Source organism: Megalobrama amblycephala, linkage group LG13 (assembly GCF_018812025.1).
Source record: "Megalobrama amblycephala isolate DHTTF-2021 linkage group LG13, ASM1881202v1, whole genome shotgun sequence".
Taxonomy (NCBI): Eukaryota; Metazoa; Chordata; class Actinopteri; order Cypriniformes; family Xenocyprididae; genus Megalobrama; species Megalobrama amblycephala.
The window spans coordinates 22625058-22645164 of record NC_063056.1 but is presented as its reverse complement, the minus strand read 5'-3'; the positions used below and the strand labels follow the sequence as shown (position 1 = coordinate 22645164).

The window sequence follows — 20107 nt, the reverse complement described above, 5'->3', positions numbered from 1 at the left end:
TCCATCCCGGCGTTGTGTTGCGGAGGCCAGGCCCCCGATCTGTCGAAGAGAACCGGGCCGGGTGGGTCTGATAAGCTTCCACTCATACAGGAAGCTTTTTGTGCAGTCAGATCATGCGTGTGTGCATGACTGCCTGAAGCCATGTCAGACACGCATATGGTGTGTATAGTTTCTGGGAATTGGGTGTATTTATTATATCCAGATTTCATGTAGAGCTCTGGCACACTAAGACAGCTTGTAGGGCAGTTATCTGTGCAGGGAACATTAGGTTTAACAGTAATGCTATAAAATATTGCATTACATACATACTTGAATAGCCTAAATAATTTACAATAAAGGTGACATCAAATAAACAAATTCATTAAAACGAATCGAACTTTCGAACGCAACCCACGAGTGAAAGGTCTGTTCAGGACAAACCGATTCACCAGAATCTTTCCAACGCAACATGGGCCATTTACAACAAACAGATTCAGTAGAATGAATAGAATTTCTAGGCATACACATTAAGGGAAAATCTCTGAAAATCTTGTATACACATATACACATGAGAGAGGACATAAAGGGATGCATGTTAGAACAACTTACTGAACTCAAAAAATGCAGTATTTGGTTACAAGAAACTTGTTATTGGAAACGCTCCAATATATATCGCCAACACTTGAACGACTCTCAAGCAACACCCATAAGACCTTTGTTATTCTTCAGAACACAAATGAAGATATTTTTGATAAAATCCGATAGCTCAGAGAGGCCTCCATTACAAGCAAGATAATTAATACTTTCATATGCTCAGAAAGCTAAAGAAATATTTACAACAATTCATGTGACTACAGTGGTTCAACCTTAATGTTATGAAGTGAAAGAATACTTTTTGTGCTCCAAAAAAACAAAATAACAACTTTATTCAACAATAAAAGTAGGGCTGGGCGATATATCGCATGCAATTGTCACGCGCATTTCGTCAGTAAAGCCGGTTCCCTGATTACCGCTAAATCGCCATCACCTGCTTTCAAATGGAGCGGCATTTAATAGCCAGAGCCGTAGTTCACTGACAAGCTACGCAATATCGCGTTCATTATCGAAGGCGATTCATCTGCGATATGAACACGATATTGCGTGGCTTGTCAGTGATCTACGGCTCTGTCTATTAAATGCCGCTCCATTTGAAAGCAGGTGATGGCGATTTAGCGGTAATCAGGGAACCGGCTTTACTGACGAAATGCGCGTGACAATTCCATGCGATATATCGCCCAGCCCCAAATAAAAGTGATTTGAAATTTCAGAACACTGCTTCATGAAGCTTCAGAGCTTTACAAATCTTCAGAGCGTTTGTCAAATTGCCCCCCCCCCCCCCCCTTGGTGAACCATTGAAATTTCGAAACATATGACATAGCGAAGCCTCATTTACTAAAATCACGTGACTTTGGCAGTTTGATAAACGCTCTGAACCACTGATTCAAAACAAAAGATTCGTAAAGCTTCGAAGCTTCGTGAAGCAGTGTTTTGAAATCTCCCATCACTGGATATTGTTGAATAAAGTCATTATTTTGTTTTTTTGGCGCACAAAACGTATTCTCGTCGCTTCATAACATTGAGGTTGAACCACTGTAGTCACATGAACTGTTTTAAATATGTCTTTAGCAGCTTTCTGGGCATCTGAAAGTTGCCGAAGTTGAGTTAGTAGCGTTGTAACTTTCAGTTACAACACTGCTGGTACATATGTAATTGTTCATGCAATATGCCTATGCAGTAACCATCTCATATTCATATAAAATCCCCTACTTTTTCGGAGTAAACATGAGGTTTATATTTCCCTATATGCACATGCGCACACTATGTTTTGATGGCAGTTTGACGTCTTCTGTTCCCTGTCTGTGCGTTGTATTCCTGAGAATTCAATGGGTTCATTCATAACTGTAGCCTGAGGCACAGGGGTGTGTGAATTATATGAATGCAGAATCTATTCTAGCCGCGATAGGCCTGTCTGACTGTCTGTCTGTCTGTCTGTCTGGAGGAAATTGCAGGCTGTGGGGAAGTGCAGGTAATAGATTAATGCCAGGGGAGACTTGCCAGTGTACAGCACAACTGACAGCCAATGATTATCGCAAACACAGAGAAAGCGCGGGCCAGGAGCACACACAGTCCATTACATAGACATCACTAGGAAAGCGCGCACACACACACATAAATAATAGCTCTCATGCCACAGTCTGTCACAGTGATGTTTCTATATCTGACTGCCGTGTCTGTCAGAAAAATTGAACGCTCAAAAGCTTTAAACGCCGTATTTAAATTGACAACGGATTAAAACAACCCGTGAGGGATATAAGCACAATCAGTTCAGTACATTGTGCTGTAACGTTACCTTACTGACGATGATTAAGCTGGCATATTCCAATATACATCCAAACCGGAAGCGTTGAAACTGCAGGTGTACTGCGTGTTCTTTGGACCAGCAGCTGTGAGCACGAGGTCAGACTTCAAGGGTTAGTTCACCCAAAAATGAAAATAATGTCATTTATTACTCACCCTCATGTCGTTCTACACTCATAAGGCCTTCATTCATCTTCGGAACACAAATTAAGATATTTTTGATTAAATCCGATGGCTCAGTGAGGAGGCCTGCATTCACAGCAATGACATTTCCTCTCTCAAGATCAATAAAGGTACTAAAAACATATTTAAAACAGTTCATGCGGATTTGTAGTTCTACCTTAATATTATAAAGCGATGAGAATACTTTTTTGTGCGCAAAAACAACAACAACAACAACAAAAAAACAACTTTTCAACAATATAGTGATGGGCCGATTTCAAAACACTGCTTCGGAGCTTTACGAATCGGATCAGTGATTCAGATATCCTATCAAACGGCTAAACTGCTGAAATCACATGACTTTGGCGCTCCGAGTCACTGATTCAATTCGCAAAACTCCGAAGCAGTGTTTTGAAATCAGCCCATATAGATTTTGTTGAAAAGTCGTTATTTTTATTTATTTATTTATTTTTTGGCGCACAAAAAGTAATCTCGTCGCTTTATAATATTAATGTAGAACTACTGAACTCACATTAACTGTTTTAAATATGCCTTAGTACCTTTATGGATCTTAAAGAAATGTCATTGCTGTCAATGCAGGCCTCACTGAGCCATCGGATAAATATCATCATTTGTGTTCCTAAGATGAATGAAGGCCTTACGGGTGTGGAACGACATGAGGGTGAGTAATAAATGACATTATTTTCATTTTTGGGTGAACTAACCCTTTCAGTAGCGGTTCAATAAAATCTAACTTAAATTCACCAAATAGTGATGGGCCGATTGATATTGAAATATCGATGCTGATGTATGGAGACTATCAGCCCTCACATAAAATTATCGACCCTAATGCAAATAATTGTATTTATTGCTTATTTATATACATCATTCATAAGCCTCGTAAAAATGAAATTTGTTTGCAGATAATTGCGCACGATAGGAACTAACGTTAGCTTCCTGCCGCACGCGAACTCAAGCAGAAATGCTTAGGCGAACAGTCAAGGATATTATTAGCGCTTAGAGAGCAGTGTTTGCAGAGCTTGACAGGGCTATTTCACTTCACTAAATAACGACCAAAGTAAATGTTTGTCATTTATGCTATAGTTCATTGTGTTTCAAATTATTACGGGCTCAATTCTTTGTTACGCCCTGTCTGTTTGACAGGCATGCACGTGCATTTTGAAGTTAGGCCTAGTTATAGTTTGAATGAGTTATACACGGTTATGTCGACCTGTTGAAATATAAAATATGCACAAAATTGTAAGTTGCTCTTGGGAACATGTCTATTTATTAGACAGTAAAGCTCTCTGTCGGCATCTGACACGGTAAGCGTCTCAAATTAAACTCTACGAATATAAGTCCCTTTGAAATTCAAGACAAATTATGTTGTACTCTTTTATTTGCATTGTCTTAATATTTGGAATGAGATTTAGAGCCTGTAAGCTTGTGTTTAATATCAAATGCGTGAGAGTTGCCAACCCTGCTCATAAACTCTTTACCTAAAGGCATGTGTTTAACCACAAAATGGCTAGAGATGTCCATTACAGATTAATTTGTATTATATTCTTCATAAAACATGTGACCTTGCTGTTCAAAAGTGCATTTTACTGTACTCTCATATAAATCATATCAATTTTTAATAACAACTGCTGCTTTTCTCTGTATTGCAGCAGTCATATGCCCCGCCCCCTCCTCCCATGGCTCCGCCCAGCCCCAGCACCAATAGCAGCAGCCACAGTGCAGCGGAGCAGCTCAGTAAAACCAACCTGTACATCCGGGGCCTTCCGCCTGGCACCACCGACCAGGACCTCATCAAACTCTGCCAACCGTAAGTGTCTTTTCCCAATGTCCCCTACCTGTCACTGCCTGTTATCCTCTTTCTCTCTTTCTGAACAGGATTGTCGTCCTATATGAGCAGTTGCTCTATACCCATTTATAGTTGCAGAAACACAGGTGCCCACATATAAGAACTCATGCAGTCATGTAAATGCATGAACGGAAGGTCACAGGAAAACGGAAGAAGAAAAAAGTCACAGTGCTTAGTTACAGAGAAGAATATGGCCCCATAAATGGTGATGGCAAGTCAGCATCATTAGTGTGTAGGGAGGTCATTGTGAAATGCTGTACAAGAACCAGGGGGCAGCTTACATAATCTTCTTCTCTGATGACTCATGCAGATGTAAATCCTGTGTTTTACTCCAGTGCCATGACTTTCTGTGAAAATTTCTGAATTTCCTAGTTTCACCTCTGCGAAGTTGACAATGAGAATATTGATCTGGGGTCAATAGTTTCTAAGCAACTTTTAAACCAAGGACTGCTTTTACATGTGGACCCTACACAGATGAGTGCAATTACTGGGCTGCAGCTAGTTCCCAGAATTCATTGTGTTTTTTTTTAGGGGAAGGGGAAGAAAGAGAAACGTTACTTTTATTTAAAAAAAAAAAAAACTAAAATGCATGCCACTTATAATGCTTCAAATGTTAACATGTCAAAAACTCAGGGGGTAGAATGATGAAACCTCAAGCCACAACCTCCCACAACATCTCTCAATCCCTCTCAGGGTCTCAGGCTACCACGGTCCAGGTTAGCCCAAGGCCTGGAGTGGGATTGGAATAAAAAATTCATGATTATGAAAGTTTTATTAGCTGCGGCTGCTGTGCCAAATGGGCAGTAACATTTTGGAAAGGTCAAAGGGGTTCGCCTTGGGGCTCACTTCCGGAGCTCAGCAGAAAAAAAGAGTGTCCACAAACACTCTTTGCATTTTTTTTTTACATAACACCACAATGATTTAGATGCCATGCATGCATATCTGCCACCCTAGTGTCGTGATCTAAAGCTTACAGCTGCGTGCATGCATACGCACACATTTCGCGCACATGCACACACAGTTAGTGACCCTTTTCTGTCCTCCAGTGGCTCTGCTGCAGTGGCGGGAAGGGCAGTGAAAAGTGCTTCTGTCAGGCTGACATTTCGGAGATCTTCTTGTGTGATTCCCTGTGGAAGATTGGCAGGGTTTTGAGGCTGAAGGTACAATGGGGTTAGACTATAAAGGAGAAAACGTGGCCTCAGCAGATTCCCAAAACTCAGCCATGAAAATGAGCCCTTCTAGATTTCAGCTTGCTGTGCTCACAGTTTTTTAATTAAATTATCTCTGATAATTGAGGAATGGCATGTTGTCAATATGCAGATGCAGAATGTTTGCCACAACGTAACTTAGAAACAAACATCCAGATTTTAACATCTTGATGTTGCATTAGAAGAGGTGAAAAGGTCAAATTGGAGGAGTGTTACATTTACTGAGACAAAAAAAAAACTGAAAATGTACCAGGGCATTTTCATAAAAGGCTTGAATATGAATCATGAATTATTAATGAAGGCCTTAGGTGAACGCGTCGTCATCATGTTTATGTGCTTTCATTTGCATCTGCGATTCTGTGTGAGTTGGTAGAAACCAGAGGGCGGAGAGTCATGTCTGTGAGCCAGTTCATTACTTTTCCTTTCCATGATTCGATATCATGGAGTATTAACCCTCAGGACAGAGAATTTTACAATACCATTTAAAATAATTGCATATCAGAGCCCCTCATTATGTCTCTGATTGTAATCTAATGCTACAGAGAGAAAGTGAATACAATCCAACTCAATTCTGCTCATACTTGGAGCAAGGTTTTAAGGGATAAATTAGTAATTTCATTCCAACTAAGTAATGTATGTTTTTGGCCAGTTTGTCTGTGCCCAGATTTACATTTTATTGCCCATTCGCAGACCCACACGAAACCTGCGCATGCAGAAATGTTATATGCATCCCCCAGCCATTACGTTTTTGTTTATTAATATCTTGGCTAGTTTGATCTACAAATAAGTAGTAGTGCTTGTACATGTTTTTGTCGTCTTGCAGTATTCCACATATTTTCTCTTCAAATCAGGAGAAAACGTGCAAAAAAGTTGCAAATTTCACGTGGCCATTCTCATTGGCTTCATAGCTCAGGAGTCCTGTAATATTTATTTGAATGGAGTAAAATGTTGTTAGGAGAAATAAAAATACAGTTACACTTTATTTTAAGGTGACATAGTTATATTGTACTTACTCTATTAAAGTGTTAATTCACCCAAAAATGAAAATTCTGTCATTTATTACTCACCCTCATGTCGTTCTACACCCGTAAGACCTTCGTTCATCTTAGGAACACAAATTAAGATATTTTTGATGAAATCCGATGGCTCAGTGAGGCCTCTATTGCAAGCAAGTTAATTTACTCTTTCAGTCCCCAGAAAGGTACTAAAAACAGTGAGTTCAGTGGTTCTACCTTAATATCATAAAGCGACGAGAATACTTTTTGTGTGCCCAAAAAACAAAATAACAAGTTTTCAACAATATCTAGTGATGGGCGATTTCAAAACACTGCTTTGAATCTTTTGTTTCGAATCAGTGATTCGGAGCACCAAAGTCACGTGATTTCAGCAGTCTGGCAGTTTGACATGCGATCTGAACCACTGATTCGAATCAAAAGATTCGTAAAGCTTTGACACTTTGTGAAGCAATGTTTTGAAATTGGCCATCACTAGATATTTTGTTTTTTTGGAGCACAAAAAGTATTCTCGTCGCTTTATAATATTAAGGTTGAACCACTGTAGTCACATGAACTGTTTTAAATATGTCTTTATTACCTTTCTAGGGACTGAAAGTGTAAATTAATTTTCTGGCAATAGAGGCCTCACTGAGCCATCGGATTTAATCAAAAATATCTTAATTTGTTGTCCGAAGATGAACGAAAGTCTTACAGGTGTAGAAAGACATTAGGGTGAGTAATTAATGACAGAATTTTCATTTTTGGGTGAACTAACGCTTTGATTACTGAGTAATATTAATTAACTACATGTAATTACAATAGAGTCACGGTTAGGGTTTGATTTATGGTTAGTTACTTGTAATTATGCATAATTTTGTGTTATTACTATAGTAAGTACATGTAGTAATGTGTACGTCACCTTAAAATTAAGTGTTACCAAAAATGATTGACATACAGTAGAGCTACATTACTAATCACAGTTTATTTTTCTTTTTAAAGTCATTTTACCTTATATTTTATTTAGTGATAAATGTTTCAGTTCATATTGAACTTTAAGTTTTGATTCTGAATTTGAAACCTTGAGGAGACAGATGCAAGATTACTTAGATGTATTTTTTCAGGGGAAAAATCTAGGGAGCAGGAGACTTCATTTGCTCTCTGTTTAATCTCATTGCCGTCTAGGAGAAACAACTCAGATATAAAATTTGATCTCATTTGTGTTTTTCCCCTGTGTGTGTGTGTGTGTGTGTGTGAGCAAGATCAGAATGTTATAATATCGCTTCCAGTAGTAACTTGGCATTCGGCGCTTCTCATTTTCATGGTTTTATTCTATATTCCTCTCCTATGTATATATAATATCTTATTTATTTTATATTCACTGAAAAGCATCCAAGGCTTGCTGCCCAAAATGGCAGCCCCCCACACACCCCCTCCCTTGCTGTCTGTCTCTCAGCCTGATTGACTAACTGAGCCAGTAGAGGAATTGCCCTTGTGTACAGGCCTGCCATATCTACGGGGGCCTCTGGGGTGGGATCTCATTTTCGGTCGGCAGAACCCCCCCTGGGCTCGAATAACTCAGGCATCCAGAGCATGCAAACCATTTCTGAGCCAGTGACAAGGCTAGTAACAGGTCACGGTTTTTATTTCAAAGTGTTGCTTTCTTACAATACATCTGTCGTCTTCTTTTTCATGGTTAGGCTACAGTTTGATTTATGTCCCCTCATTTTTGTAGAAATGTCTAATCACAGGGAGAAAAGCAGGCTAGTATTTCTAATGATTTGAAGACGGATTCATAATTCATATGTTTTAACTCAAGTTTTATTCATGTCGCTGCTTTAGTGCAAAACAGGGTATGGTTCAAAAAGCATTCAGGGATGGTGCCGGAATCAACTCTATATCCAGTGCACTCTCATACGTAAATGTCACTTATCCAGTACCAACAAGTACCACCAGTACCATCTTAAATTGCTCCAATTATTAATAATATTAAAAGGTCTTAATTTTGTTTTGTTTCTCCAACAATAGGTTTAACCCCAAAGTTTACTTCAGTTTTTACTTCAGTAACCACGCATACTTGTCCATGCAGGTCGCACACGCGCATTTAATATTTTTTTTTTTTGAAGTAATTTATCCACAAGGTGGCAACCGTGCCCTGGGGGCATTGATTCACAAGGTAGTCAAAGAAAAACTGAATAAACAGATCGGAACGCATGCAAGCTACAGGGACAATTGAGGCCTACATAGACAAGAGATTGTGCGAAGAGGTTAGAAAGTACCCTCATTTGTACAACTCTAGCATGAAAGAATACAAAGATGTTTACATGGGTTGTAACTCATGGCGAGAGACTGTTTAAAAATGTGCATGCTTCAAAACCTCCGAGAGTCTATTCTGCTCTGATTGGTCAGATGGCCCAGTCTATTGTGACTGGTCAACTGCTTACAGCACGTGTCAAAAGGGAACGCGAAGGGAACGCCTGAAGGGAACGCGAGTGCATGGAAATATTAACGTGAAGGGCCTTGCATCACCAGTGCAGACCACCATCAGAAGCTGAAAGCACGCCTGGCCTCTGCGATTTACCTGACTGAATTTGGCGAGTGATGGTTTCAATAATTTTAATATTTTCGGGTATATCTAATTTAAGTTACCCAGGAGCTCTGTTGACATGGACTTAGCTAACGTTAGCTACAGCTTGATGAATTGAGTCATTGAACACAGCAGGAGAGAACGCAACTTTAGCCAGCTAGCTAAAGCTCCGGTGGAAAATTATTAGCTAACACTACCGTTTTTGAGGAGGTAGATTTTGAGGTGAGGGAACTGACAAGGCAGAAGGTAAAGTGGTCCACCGTTCTATCAATAAGCAGACCTGCCCACCTGTACGCAATTTGCGTAGCGGATACGCATTTTGACTTCAAAGTACCCTGGTACGATTTGTCACTCTAAACTATGCAAAAACCTGGTGATGCCTCTGTGCAAGCGCAGTCCTCAAATCAAGCAACAGCAAAAGAAGAAGAGTTCGACCAATCATAGCGTTAGGTTCTTCTCCCAAATAGCAAGTGGGGATGATTGACAGATGCGTAAAGCCTATCATTAAAAAGAGACTGAAAATCGACACCAATAAAGATTCCCGCTCGATCCCCCTTCATAATACTTAGTAAGGAGGCCATAATAATTTTTGACTCATGGCTGAAGTTAAGTTTCTCCAGCACTCCCCAGGTTGGCAAAAAAAGCATCTCAAAATGCATCAGATTGATGCTTTATAATATGGAATATTTACATTTTTCTTACAGGTTTTTTATAAACCTGCGTAGGTTTGTAACAGGATGTGTGACTGGAATTGCTGATGACTCATTTTGACTGTTCAGAATCGATTCTTTCTTTTAGGAGACAATAAGTTTATTTGTCATGCACTTTGATCTTTCAAATTTTGCAGACCTTTTACAGTACATTCACAAACAGCTATATTACACACTACATGAAAGGAAAATAATCGAAAAAGCACAATAGGTGCACTTTAATAGTCTGTTCCTCACTCAAAGCTATCATACGGCTTCAAATGACATGAGATATAGCACACAAGGCGTATGGACAACAATTAGGGCACTTTTTTGTCATTTTAAGTTAATTAATGTGATTGTAATGTACACTGCCATTTAAATGTTTGAGAACAGCAACAATGTTTTTGAAAAAAGTCATTTATGCTCAGTAAGGCAGCATTTATTTGATACAGTGAAAACAGTAATATAGTGATATTATTACAATTTAAAATAACTTGTTTCTATTTCAACATATTTTTATCTTTCTGCATTTTTAATTTTATTGCATTAGGCAGTTCATTATATTAATATTTTTAATATTATTATATTTCATGCTTGCTTTTGTAATTTTGGTACTTGATGTCCAAAGAAAAAATTGGTTCCTGAAGAAAATAACGTATTGCAGTTAGACCCACTTCAGGTTTTATGTTTTCTTGGTGCAGGATAATGCAGGAAAGTCTCTATAGTGATGGTTCCCTTATGAGAGTTTCCTGCAATATCTGTAGTTATTTCTCACTACTGTTTTTTTTTATTTTTTTTATTTAACCTGAAAGCAGCAACATCATTCAGACCATCATTCACCACAGTCTCCATCATTCAGACCTAACCTAAGGTCAGATGAGTGTCCGACTCCTCTTGAAGCTCAACTGTTCTGGGTATGTTCAGAAGAGTGTATGAGGGCCAGAAAGCTGCTAGCCATCAAGAGTCATCTTGAAGTCTTTTTAAAATCAATCTCTCTGTTTCCCTCAGTATCACACAGCTCTTGTCAATATGTCTGAGGTGGGAGAGGAAGAGGAAGTGGGAAGCTTAGCCAAAAGGTGCCTAAACACTTTTTGGATTTGGCTCTGTTTTATTGATATCAGTTCTGTCTAGTGGCTTCTGAGACAGCACAGCCTGGTCTCATTGTTAATGTGTAGGTATTAATAATACGTAATATTTACAGGTACAAAATAGACATTTTTGTACGTTTGGATAGATGCTGAAACATACAATATGGACATATTGACAAGACTTAAATGTAAAGATTATTATTAAAATATTTATGAATCATTTATATAATAAAGAATTTATAGATTAATTTTAGATCCCTTAGCCCTACCCCAAAACCTAAACACACAATTTATCGATAATATAAAAAGAATATGTACAACATAATGGACAGAAATGTCCATTTTGTTTGAGTAACAATATATCATTAAAAAATATATATTTTGAGCCACCAATCCCACTCCTACCTCTAAACCTACCCATAACCATTTATTAAAAAATATGTAGAGTTATAAAGAAAAACATAACATAGACAAGTGTGATCACCATATTTAACACCATTTATTCAGTGCAAAAATGACAAAAAGTGGTACCAAATTTTACATGTATAATGAGTGCAGGACTTGAAATTTACTCTCACTGCATGCTGAGAATGGAGATTAGATCGCTTGAATTTCGGTCTGTTCCTCACAATGATTTGGATTCTTTTAGAATGGAATTTGGATTACAGCGCATGAATAAAATAGATTTTTGTGAATTTATGTTACATTTTTGGTGTATTTTATGGTTCTATTGTAAGGCAGCATACTGAGAAAACACCTTTTGTGTCCCACGGCAAACAAAATAAATATTACATAATAAATAATGTTTAAACAATTACAGAAATGCTATGAAATTTTAAGGTTTTAAAGTATAGTCTTGTTTAAAATCATGTAATCCTTCAAAATGAGTTTGCAGCAAAGTCAACACTGAAATACTTAAAACCGTAATGTCATTGATATGACAATTGAATACAATAGAGTCAAAATATTAATTCAGCGGTTTTAATATTCATAAATAAGGATTTGTACAGATTTGTATGTCTGTAAAGTTGTCAATATTGTATGTTTCAGTGAAAACTTAAAGGATTAGTCCACTTTTAAATACACTTTTCCTGATAAATTTACTCACTCCCGTGTCATCCAAGATGTTCATGTCTTTCTTTCGTCAGTCGAAAAGAAATGAAGGTTTTTGAGGAAAACATTCCAGGATTATTCTCCTTACAGTGGATTTCAATGGCTACCAACACGTTGAAGGTCAAAATTACAGTTTCAGTGCAGCTTCAAGGGCTTTAAACGATACCAGATGAGTAATAAGGGTCTTATCTAGCGAAACAATCGGTCATTTTTGAAAAAAATACAACCGTTTATGCTTTATAAACAAAATATTGCCTTGAATGTACTTTCCGCTTCCGCATTCTTCATAACGCTTACGCTGAATGTCCTACGCCTTCCCTATTCAAGTTACGGAAAAAAACGAAACTGGCACCGCGTTCTTTCCGTAAGTAGGATAGGGAAGGCGTAGAACATTCAGCGTAAGCGTTATGAAGAATGCGGAAGCGGAAAGTACGTTCAAGGCGATATTTTGTTTATAAAGCATAAACGGTTGTATTTTTTTCGAAAATGACCGATCGTTTCGCTAGATAAGACCCTTATTACTCATCTGGTATCGTTTAAAGCCCTTGAAGCTGCACTGAAACTGTAATTTTGACCTTCAATCTGTTGGTAGCCATTGAAATCCACTGTAAGGAGAAAAATCCTGGAATGTTTTCCTCAAAAACCTTCATTTCTTTTCGACTGACGAAAGAAAGACATGAACATCTTGGATGACATGGGGGTGAGTAAATTTATCAGGAAAAGTGTATTTAAAAGTGGACTAATCCTTGAAGTAAATGAATGTGTGGTAGAATGACACTTACCCATATGTAAAAATACATAAGAATGCTCATGAGATCACATTGCATAGCAAAGAAAGTGTCAGTCATCTTTTTGAACTCTCCTTGACAGTTCAAACCACAGACACACTTGCTTGCCAATCCCTGGTACCAAGAAAAAAAATAAGTGATGCAGGCCTTGTCTTGTTAGCACGGCTCCTGTTGCGTTTTGGACACATAGACCTAGATTTACCATAAATAATAAATAAAGGCCACTAATAATGTAAGGTACCCAAATAAAAGGATACTAATTTGCTAGTACAATCTACCAGATTGCATGTGTGCTTTGAAGACTTATTGCAGGTGATTTAACACAGATTAACTTCGCACAGCCGCACTTGCAAATAGGTTGGTCACACCCATATTTAAAGAAGCGTTTGGTAGCTTCACCGAATTTTAGTCACGTCGCTCGCTTTCGGCTCTCACTGAATAATAGGACACCCTTGGCAGTCTTGGCTCACTTAGTGTCCTTGGCAAGAGAAGGGCAAGACAATTTCTTGAAGTATGAGGTGTGTTAGTCTAATGCTATATTTTTAGTTTGTTGTGCAATAATATGCAAGAATGTTCATATTCTGAACTAATCTGGGTTTGAGGTGAAGACAATTTTTTTAGCTCCCAACAAAAGATTGGACTCAAACTGCCCTTTTTATTAACTTAAAATAATTATCAAAAGTACTTTTTTTTTTACATTTACCTTTTTTTTGGAATTTGCATTAGAAATCCACTTGGATAGGCATGATTTTGAGTGTCACTTTATATTTTGAGAGTCTGCGTTAAGCAGAAATGCTGCTTTATGAACGTTTTACATGTTATTTTGCATGCATATTGAGTCATGCTTCAGCCTATTTTTTATCATTATACTTTCTATCAAGTTTGAACGAGGCGTTATACATGCAAATGTATCGTAAATAAATGGCATAGCACTTCAGGAAAGTGAATTCTCCTTTTGCAAAGTCACAGGGCCTCTTTCTTGACTCCAACGGTGCAAACGAGTGTACAAACAAACATCAGATGCTTGTAACTTATGCCGCTGAAGTGTCGAGCGGCGTGTCAGACGAGACAGCTGCATTGGTAGCCAATTAAGAGATCCTACACACCCACCTGGATAGAAGTTGAAAGAATGCTGGTTCACATCTCTCGGCACGAGACATCAAACAGTCCGGCATCCGTGGCTGCCGGTGCTCTGGGGAAAATAAAAACACAGATCAGAGTGTATGACGGCCCTTTGAGAACTGTCATTAGCACTTCACACACTGCAGCTGAAAGCTTCGTACACAAGACGTGTTGTCTTGACGGTGATCAAATCAGCTGGGATCTGCTCCCAGCTTGGGCTGTCACAGCACGTTGAGCCGTGTCGCGATCTTTCAAAAGTGCGTGCGTGGATCTAGAAATATATTTATCTTCATTGAAAGTCGTTCTAGGCGTTTTGGTTAACCTCATGTGGTGTTTACAGTTTCTTGTGTTCATGTTGATTTGATTTTGTGCTTGTGGGTTGACTAAAGCGCTCAGTGTGTGCTGTGTTGGAAAGGGTGGTGGTGTGTGTATGATCCTGTGTGTGTCATTTGTGGGTCTCTCTTTTGGACATGATCTGCTCTGGTCAATGTGGAGAGAAGGTTCCTTCATCCAGATGACCAGAGTTAGAACATTGTGATCCCACTTACTGGTGAACTGTGGTATTTCACTGGAGGTTTTGGTGTGTGTGGTATCAGCAGTCTAATTAAAGCTCTCTGGTAATCTGTTATTGTAAGGGCGTTGTTGCCTCCTTTCATTCTTTCTTTCTTCAGTTCTATCTGTCACAGCTGGTTTGCCTTGGTGATATTAATAGTTGCGAGTGTGACTTTCTTCAACAATATTTGAGGCAAAAAATATGTAATTCACATTAGGGCTGGGTATTGACAAAATTTTCACGATTTGATTCGATTTCTATTCACATGCTTTCGATTCGATTACGATTTCGATATTAATTATTTTGGATGTAATATATCAGTTATAGAACATGGCAAATTTTCTAGAGGAAAAAAAATCTGTAAATGCTGTAATGTGTTTTTTTAATAAATACAGTTTAGAATTACATAATCATATTTCTATTTGTTTTTGTTTTTTTGTGTTTTTTAAATATAAACATTTAAATTGTGGCTGTCATAACTGATTTATTCAAACATGCATTAAATATTGAAAAACATTATAATGAATATGTAAAGGTGCATAGCTATATTCATCAGAATGCTGCTTTCTAGAGTTCATTTTCTAGCTGACTAATGAGTTTATGGTCACTGAATATGTTTTTCTAAGGTAAATGTGACGTTACGTGACATTGTTTGCAAGCTATTTTATTGACGTCTTTCCGAGGTTGAAACACTGATTGAGCTATTACACAAGACATGATATGGATTTTGGTATGATGTACTGTATATTTTAACATACCTTCAGATGTTTATTTCACACTGTAACTGGTATTAAAGCAGAGGAGAGGATATTCACATGCGCTCCGTGCTGCCGCTTCTCTTTAACTGCGGTACTACAGCGATCTGTCACGTCACAATAAACAGCGCCAAAATGGTATTTATTTTTTGAATCTCATAATAAGATGGACGTCATTTGAAATCTGAGACTTTGCTTCATATCAAAAGTAACAGAGCACAAAGATTATTGTGATTTATTGGATGTTCGTGTTCAGACTAGACTAATCTATTCTTGGGATTTAAGAATCGATATCGGTTCGTAAAAAAGAGAATCGATTAAAATCGAGAAATCTATATTGTTTACCCAGCCCTACTTCACATAGGTTAACTCCATAAATATACTCTGACATTCTCCTGTTAATGTTTTTGTGGAAACTGTGATACGTTATTTTATATATATATAAAATAACAGTCCAAAAGTCCAGTACAGTCCAGTACAGTCCAAAAGTTTGGAACCACTAAGATTTTTAATGTTTTTAAAAGAAATTTCGTCTGCTCACCAAGGCTACATTTATTTAATTAAAAATACAGTAAAAAACAGTAATATTGTGAAATATTATTACGATTTAAAATAACTGTGTACTATTTAAATATATTTGACAAAGTAATTTATTCCTGTGATGCAAAGCTGAATTTTCAGCATCGTTACTCCAGTCTTCAGTGTCACATGATCCTTCAGAAATCATTCTAATATGCTGATTTGCTGCTCAGTAAACATTTATGATTATTTTCAATGTTGAAAACAGTTACAGTACTTTTTTTTTCAGGATTCCTTGATGAATAGAAAGTTCAAAAGAACAGCATTTATCTGAAATACAAAGCTTCTGTAGCATTATACACTACCATTCAAAAGTTTGGGGTCAGTAAAAAATTTTTTTTTTTTTTTTTTAAAGAAATTAAAGAAATGAATACTTTTATTCAGCAAGGAGGCATTAAATCAATCAAAAGTGGCAGTAAAGACATTTATAATGTTACAAAAGATTAGATTTCAGATAAACACTGTTCTTTTGAACTTTCTATTCATCAAATAATCCTGAAAAAAAATATTGTACACAAATATTTTGTACAATTGTACACATTAAATGTTTCTTGAGCAGCAGATCAGCATATTAGAATGATTTCTGAAGGATCATGTGACACTGAAGACTGGAGTAATGATGCTGAAAATTCAGCTTTGCCATCACAGGAATAAATTACTTTGTGAAATATATTCAAATAGAAAACAGTTATTTTAAATTGTAATAATATTTCAATTGTAATAATATTTTTTACTGTATTTTTAATTAAATAAATGTAGCCTTGGTGAGCAGACGAAACTTCTTTTAAAAACATTAAAAATCTTAGTGGTTCCAAACTTTTGGACTGTACTGTATATATAATAACGTATCACAGTTTCCACAAAAATATTAACAGGAGAATAGATGTATATGTATAATGTTGCTGTTTGAACATAAAAAAGATCTGCAAGGTTACAAAGCTCAAAGTCCACTCCATATTTTATTTAAGAGAATCCAGTTTCCAGGCACTACTGTACAAAGAATAACTTATTTGGAATACAACACATTTTTTTTCTCGTTTTAATAATTCTCGCCCAGGGAATACGCAAAAAAAAGGGGGCGAGGCCTGGTTGAGCTGCATTCAGTGTTGCCAAGTCTACGGATTTCCCGTGAAATTGTGCAACTTTAACACTGTTGCCGCGGGTTGTTTTTCATGTCCGTGGGTTGAAACAACCCCAAATAACATGATATTTAGCCCCTGGAATGTGAAGTTTACCAGGGGAACCCCACCAAAAATGTGGATTTTACCCCCCGGAACACGATTTTACTGGGGACCCCTGACCAAAATGCGATTGGGCTAGTTTTTGGCTAGTTTTGAGTAGCAATTGGGCGGGTTTTGTTTTAAAAACTCTGGCTGCATTAGAGACGGCAGTGTTATCGCTATGTCAAGAGACACTGTTTTTTTTCCGACCCCGTTTCCAAAACTCATTTTTTTGACCTTCTTATGGCTGATGAGCATTACCACTGTTCCTGAACATTAGAACCCCAGTGTTTATCTGCGTGCTGCACATTTTACACTTTACAGCTTCCAGAATTTAAGAGAGTATAATACGGGCTATGCACAAAAGCTTCTCCTGAAATGGAGCAGTTCTCACTTTGTCAAGACAATCTGTTGTTTGTGGATCACAACTTGTAATTAACTTGTAATTAATGTATTATTATTTGTACTTGCGTTTTCTATTAACAGTTCCATTTATAAGTTTTATGCTGTTGCTATGATGTAAACAAAGGGCAAAGCTTTGCCTCTGCTCACCTGCTAGCCAACATTAGTGTTGATATAGTGTTTATTGGAGCTTTTGTAAGCTCTCGATTTTCCCTGAGGAAAATTAACCATGTTTTGTGATTGATTACAGTCTGTATTACCGTAGTTTTCAGACAAATATCATGATTAAATGGTGTATAACATTGTATCTAAAATGTATAAGAAACCTTTTCTTTCTTTCTTTCTTTCTTTCTTTCTTTCTTTCTTTCTTTCTTTCTTTCTTTCTTTCTTTCTTTCTTTCTTTCTTTCTTTCTTTCTTTCTTTCTTTCTTTCTTTCTTTCTTTCTTTCTTTTGGACCAATGAGATTTCATTGTGGCCATGCCATCCAATTGCAGACTGTTGAAATAAAAACCAAACAACCGACAAAGAGCCTTGTTGTCATGCATAGCTACTGTATCTGTAGTCAGTCGTGGCTGATTAGGACAAAAATCAAGTTATTATGAATAAGATTTAGGTGATTTGCAGCTCTCTTGTGTTTGGAATGGCTGGGACATGATGTAACATGCTATTTTTGTCCTTGAGTTATTTAGTACTGTATATAATAAAGTAGATTGTTTACTAATATTGTAACATGCGACTTCTCTCAGTGTAAAACATTTAGCTCTTTGGCTTGATGTTATTTAAGTTCAAATTCTTGGCAGTCATGGACATCCATGAGGGGAACTCCATGCTTGTGGTTCTGAAAGTTTTTTCAGCTAGTAAACACACTTGAATCTTGTTCTTAATCAAAAGTCAGCATCCGTAGAAACTGTTTTTAAGTTGATCGGCAATAACCCTAAAATGCAATCCAGAAAAACATTCCTGTTTCTTTTTAAAAGAAAAAGAAAAGGGGGTTCAGCACTTCATTAGTGTGACTGACAACACTGGAGATTTGCCAGCATGAATTTTACATATGTGCATGCTGTAATGAAATGCATGCAATGTGCTAATTGGTAAAGCTAGTTTATCTTTGGCAGCTAATGAAAATAAGACCACATTAAAGGAATAGTTCAAAAAATAATATTCTGTCATTATTTACTCACCCTCATTTTGAATACCATAGCTAGTAGTTTTGAAGATTAAATTTTAAGTTGTTTTGTATTCCACAGGGGGGAAAAAAATTATATGTGCATTTGAAATAAGCATAACACGAGGGTATGTAAATGATGAAAGAACTAAGATTTTGGGGGGTAAAAATTAAAAAAAATGAAAAAGAAAGAAAAAACAAAATTACATTATTGAGCAAGTACATACAGTACACGTCAATGTTCTGTAGTGCACCTTTAAAGGTGCCCTAGAACCCTTTTTCACAAGATGTAATGGTGTCCCCTGAATGTGTCTGTGAAGTTTTAGCTCAAAATACCCTATAGATTTTTTTAATTCAATTTTTTAACTGCCTATTTTGGGGCATAATTTAAAATGTGCCGTTTCTGTGCGTGTCCCCTTTAAAGGCTAGCGTTCCCCACCCCCAAGCTCGTGACTCTATAATACATTGCATAAACAAAGTTCACACAGCTAATATAACCCTCAAAATGGATCTTTACAAAGTGTTCTTCATGCAGCATACCCGATCATGTAAGTATAGTATTTATTTGGATGTTTACATTTGATTCTGAATGAGTTTGATAGTGACTGTTGGAGAGATTTATAAAGAATAAAGTTGTGTTTATGAATTATACAAACTGCAAGTGTTTAATAATGAAAATAACGACATGGCTCTTGTCTCCGTGAATACAGTAAGAAACGATGGTAACTTTAACCACATTTAACAGTACATTAGCAACATGCTAATGAGACATTTAGAAAATGTACAAATATTACTAAAAAATATCATGTTATCATGGATCATGTCAGTTATTATTGCTCCATCTGCCATTTTTCGCTATTGTCCTTGCTTGCTTACCTGCATAAAGTCTGTTGATTCGGCTGTGCACAGCTCCAGATGTTAAAGGTGCTAAAGAGGATGTTTTGTTTTATAAATTTTTTGCAATATTACTTGAAACTATCTTTACTAACTGAAAAAGACTATTTATTAGGTGCACTGAAAGGAATAATATTAATATACATCATCTGTGCACGAGGTAGGGCCTTAAAAACATCAGCCAAACGATTGGCCCTCTGGCTTGTCAATCACTGCCATGACGTTCCTTGTGAGAGACGAGCGCGGCTGCGCGCTCCAGTAACTTTCCACACTACACAGGCACCGCATGCAATGTTTTTGTCCGGAGACAGGAGTAACAACTGCAGATTATGAGTTACCTGCGGTGAGTCTGACATAATGAATCCACTAACACGACACAGCGAATGCCGGTGGTAAACACTTGTGTTCCAATACGAGTGTTTACGAGTTTTGGGAGGCGTTCCTTCGAAGGAGGGGGGTTGTTCTTACGTATGCGCTCATTTCAAAAACTCAGTAACAGTCTTTGGTTTCTCAGTCGACGAAAAGATCCTCTTTAGCACCTTTA

General features: G+C 37.3%; 1 protein-coding gene across 2 annotated transcripts in view; it reads left to right on the top strand.

The window, feature by feature from the left end:
- The window catches only part of rbms3 (RNA binding motif, single stranded interacting protein), a 171864-nt gene that overhangs the window by 39093 nt on the left and 112664 nt on the right, over positions 1-20107 (top strand). For both annotated transcript variants that reach the window (XM_048152604.1, XM_048152603.1), the window contains exon 2: positions 4209-4366. In XM_048152604.1, coding sequence (XP_048008561.1) covers positions 4209-4366 — 158 coding nt within the window. The remainder of the gene's footprint in view (positions 1-4208; positions 4367-20107) is intronic.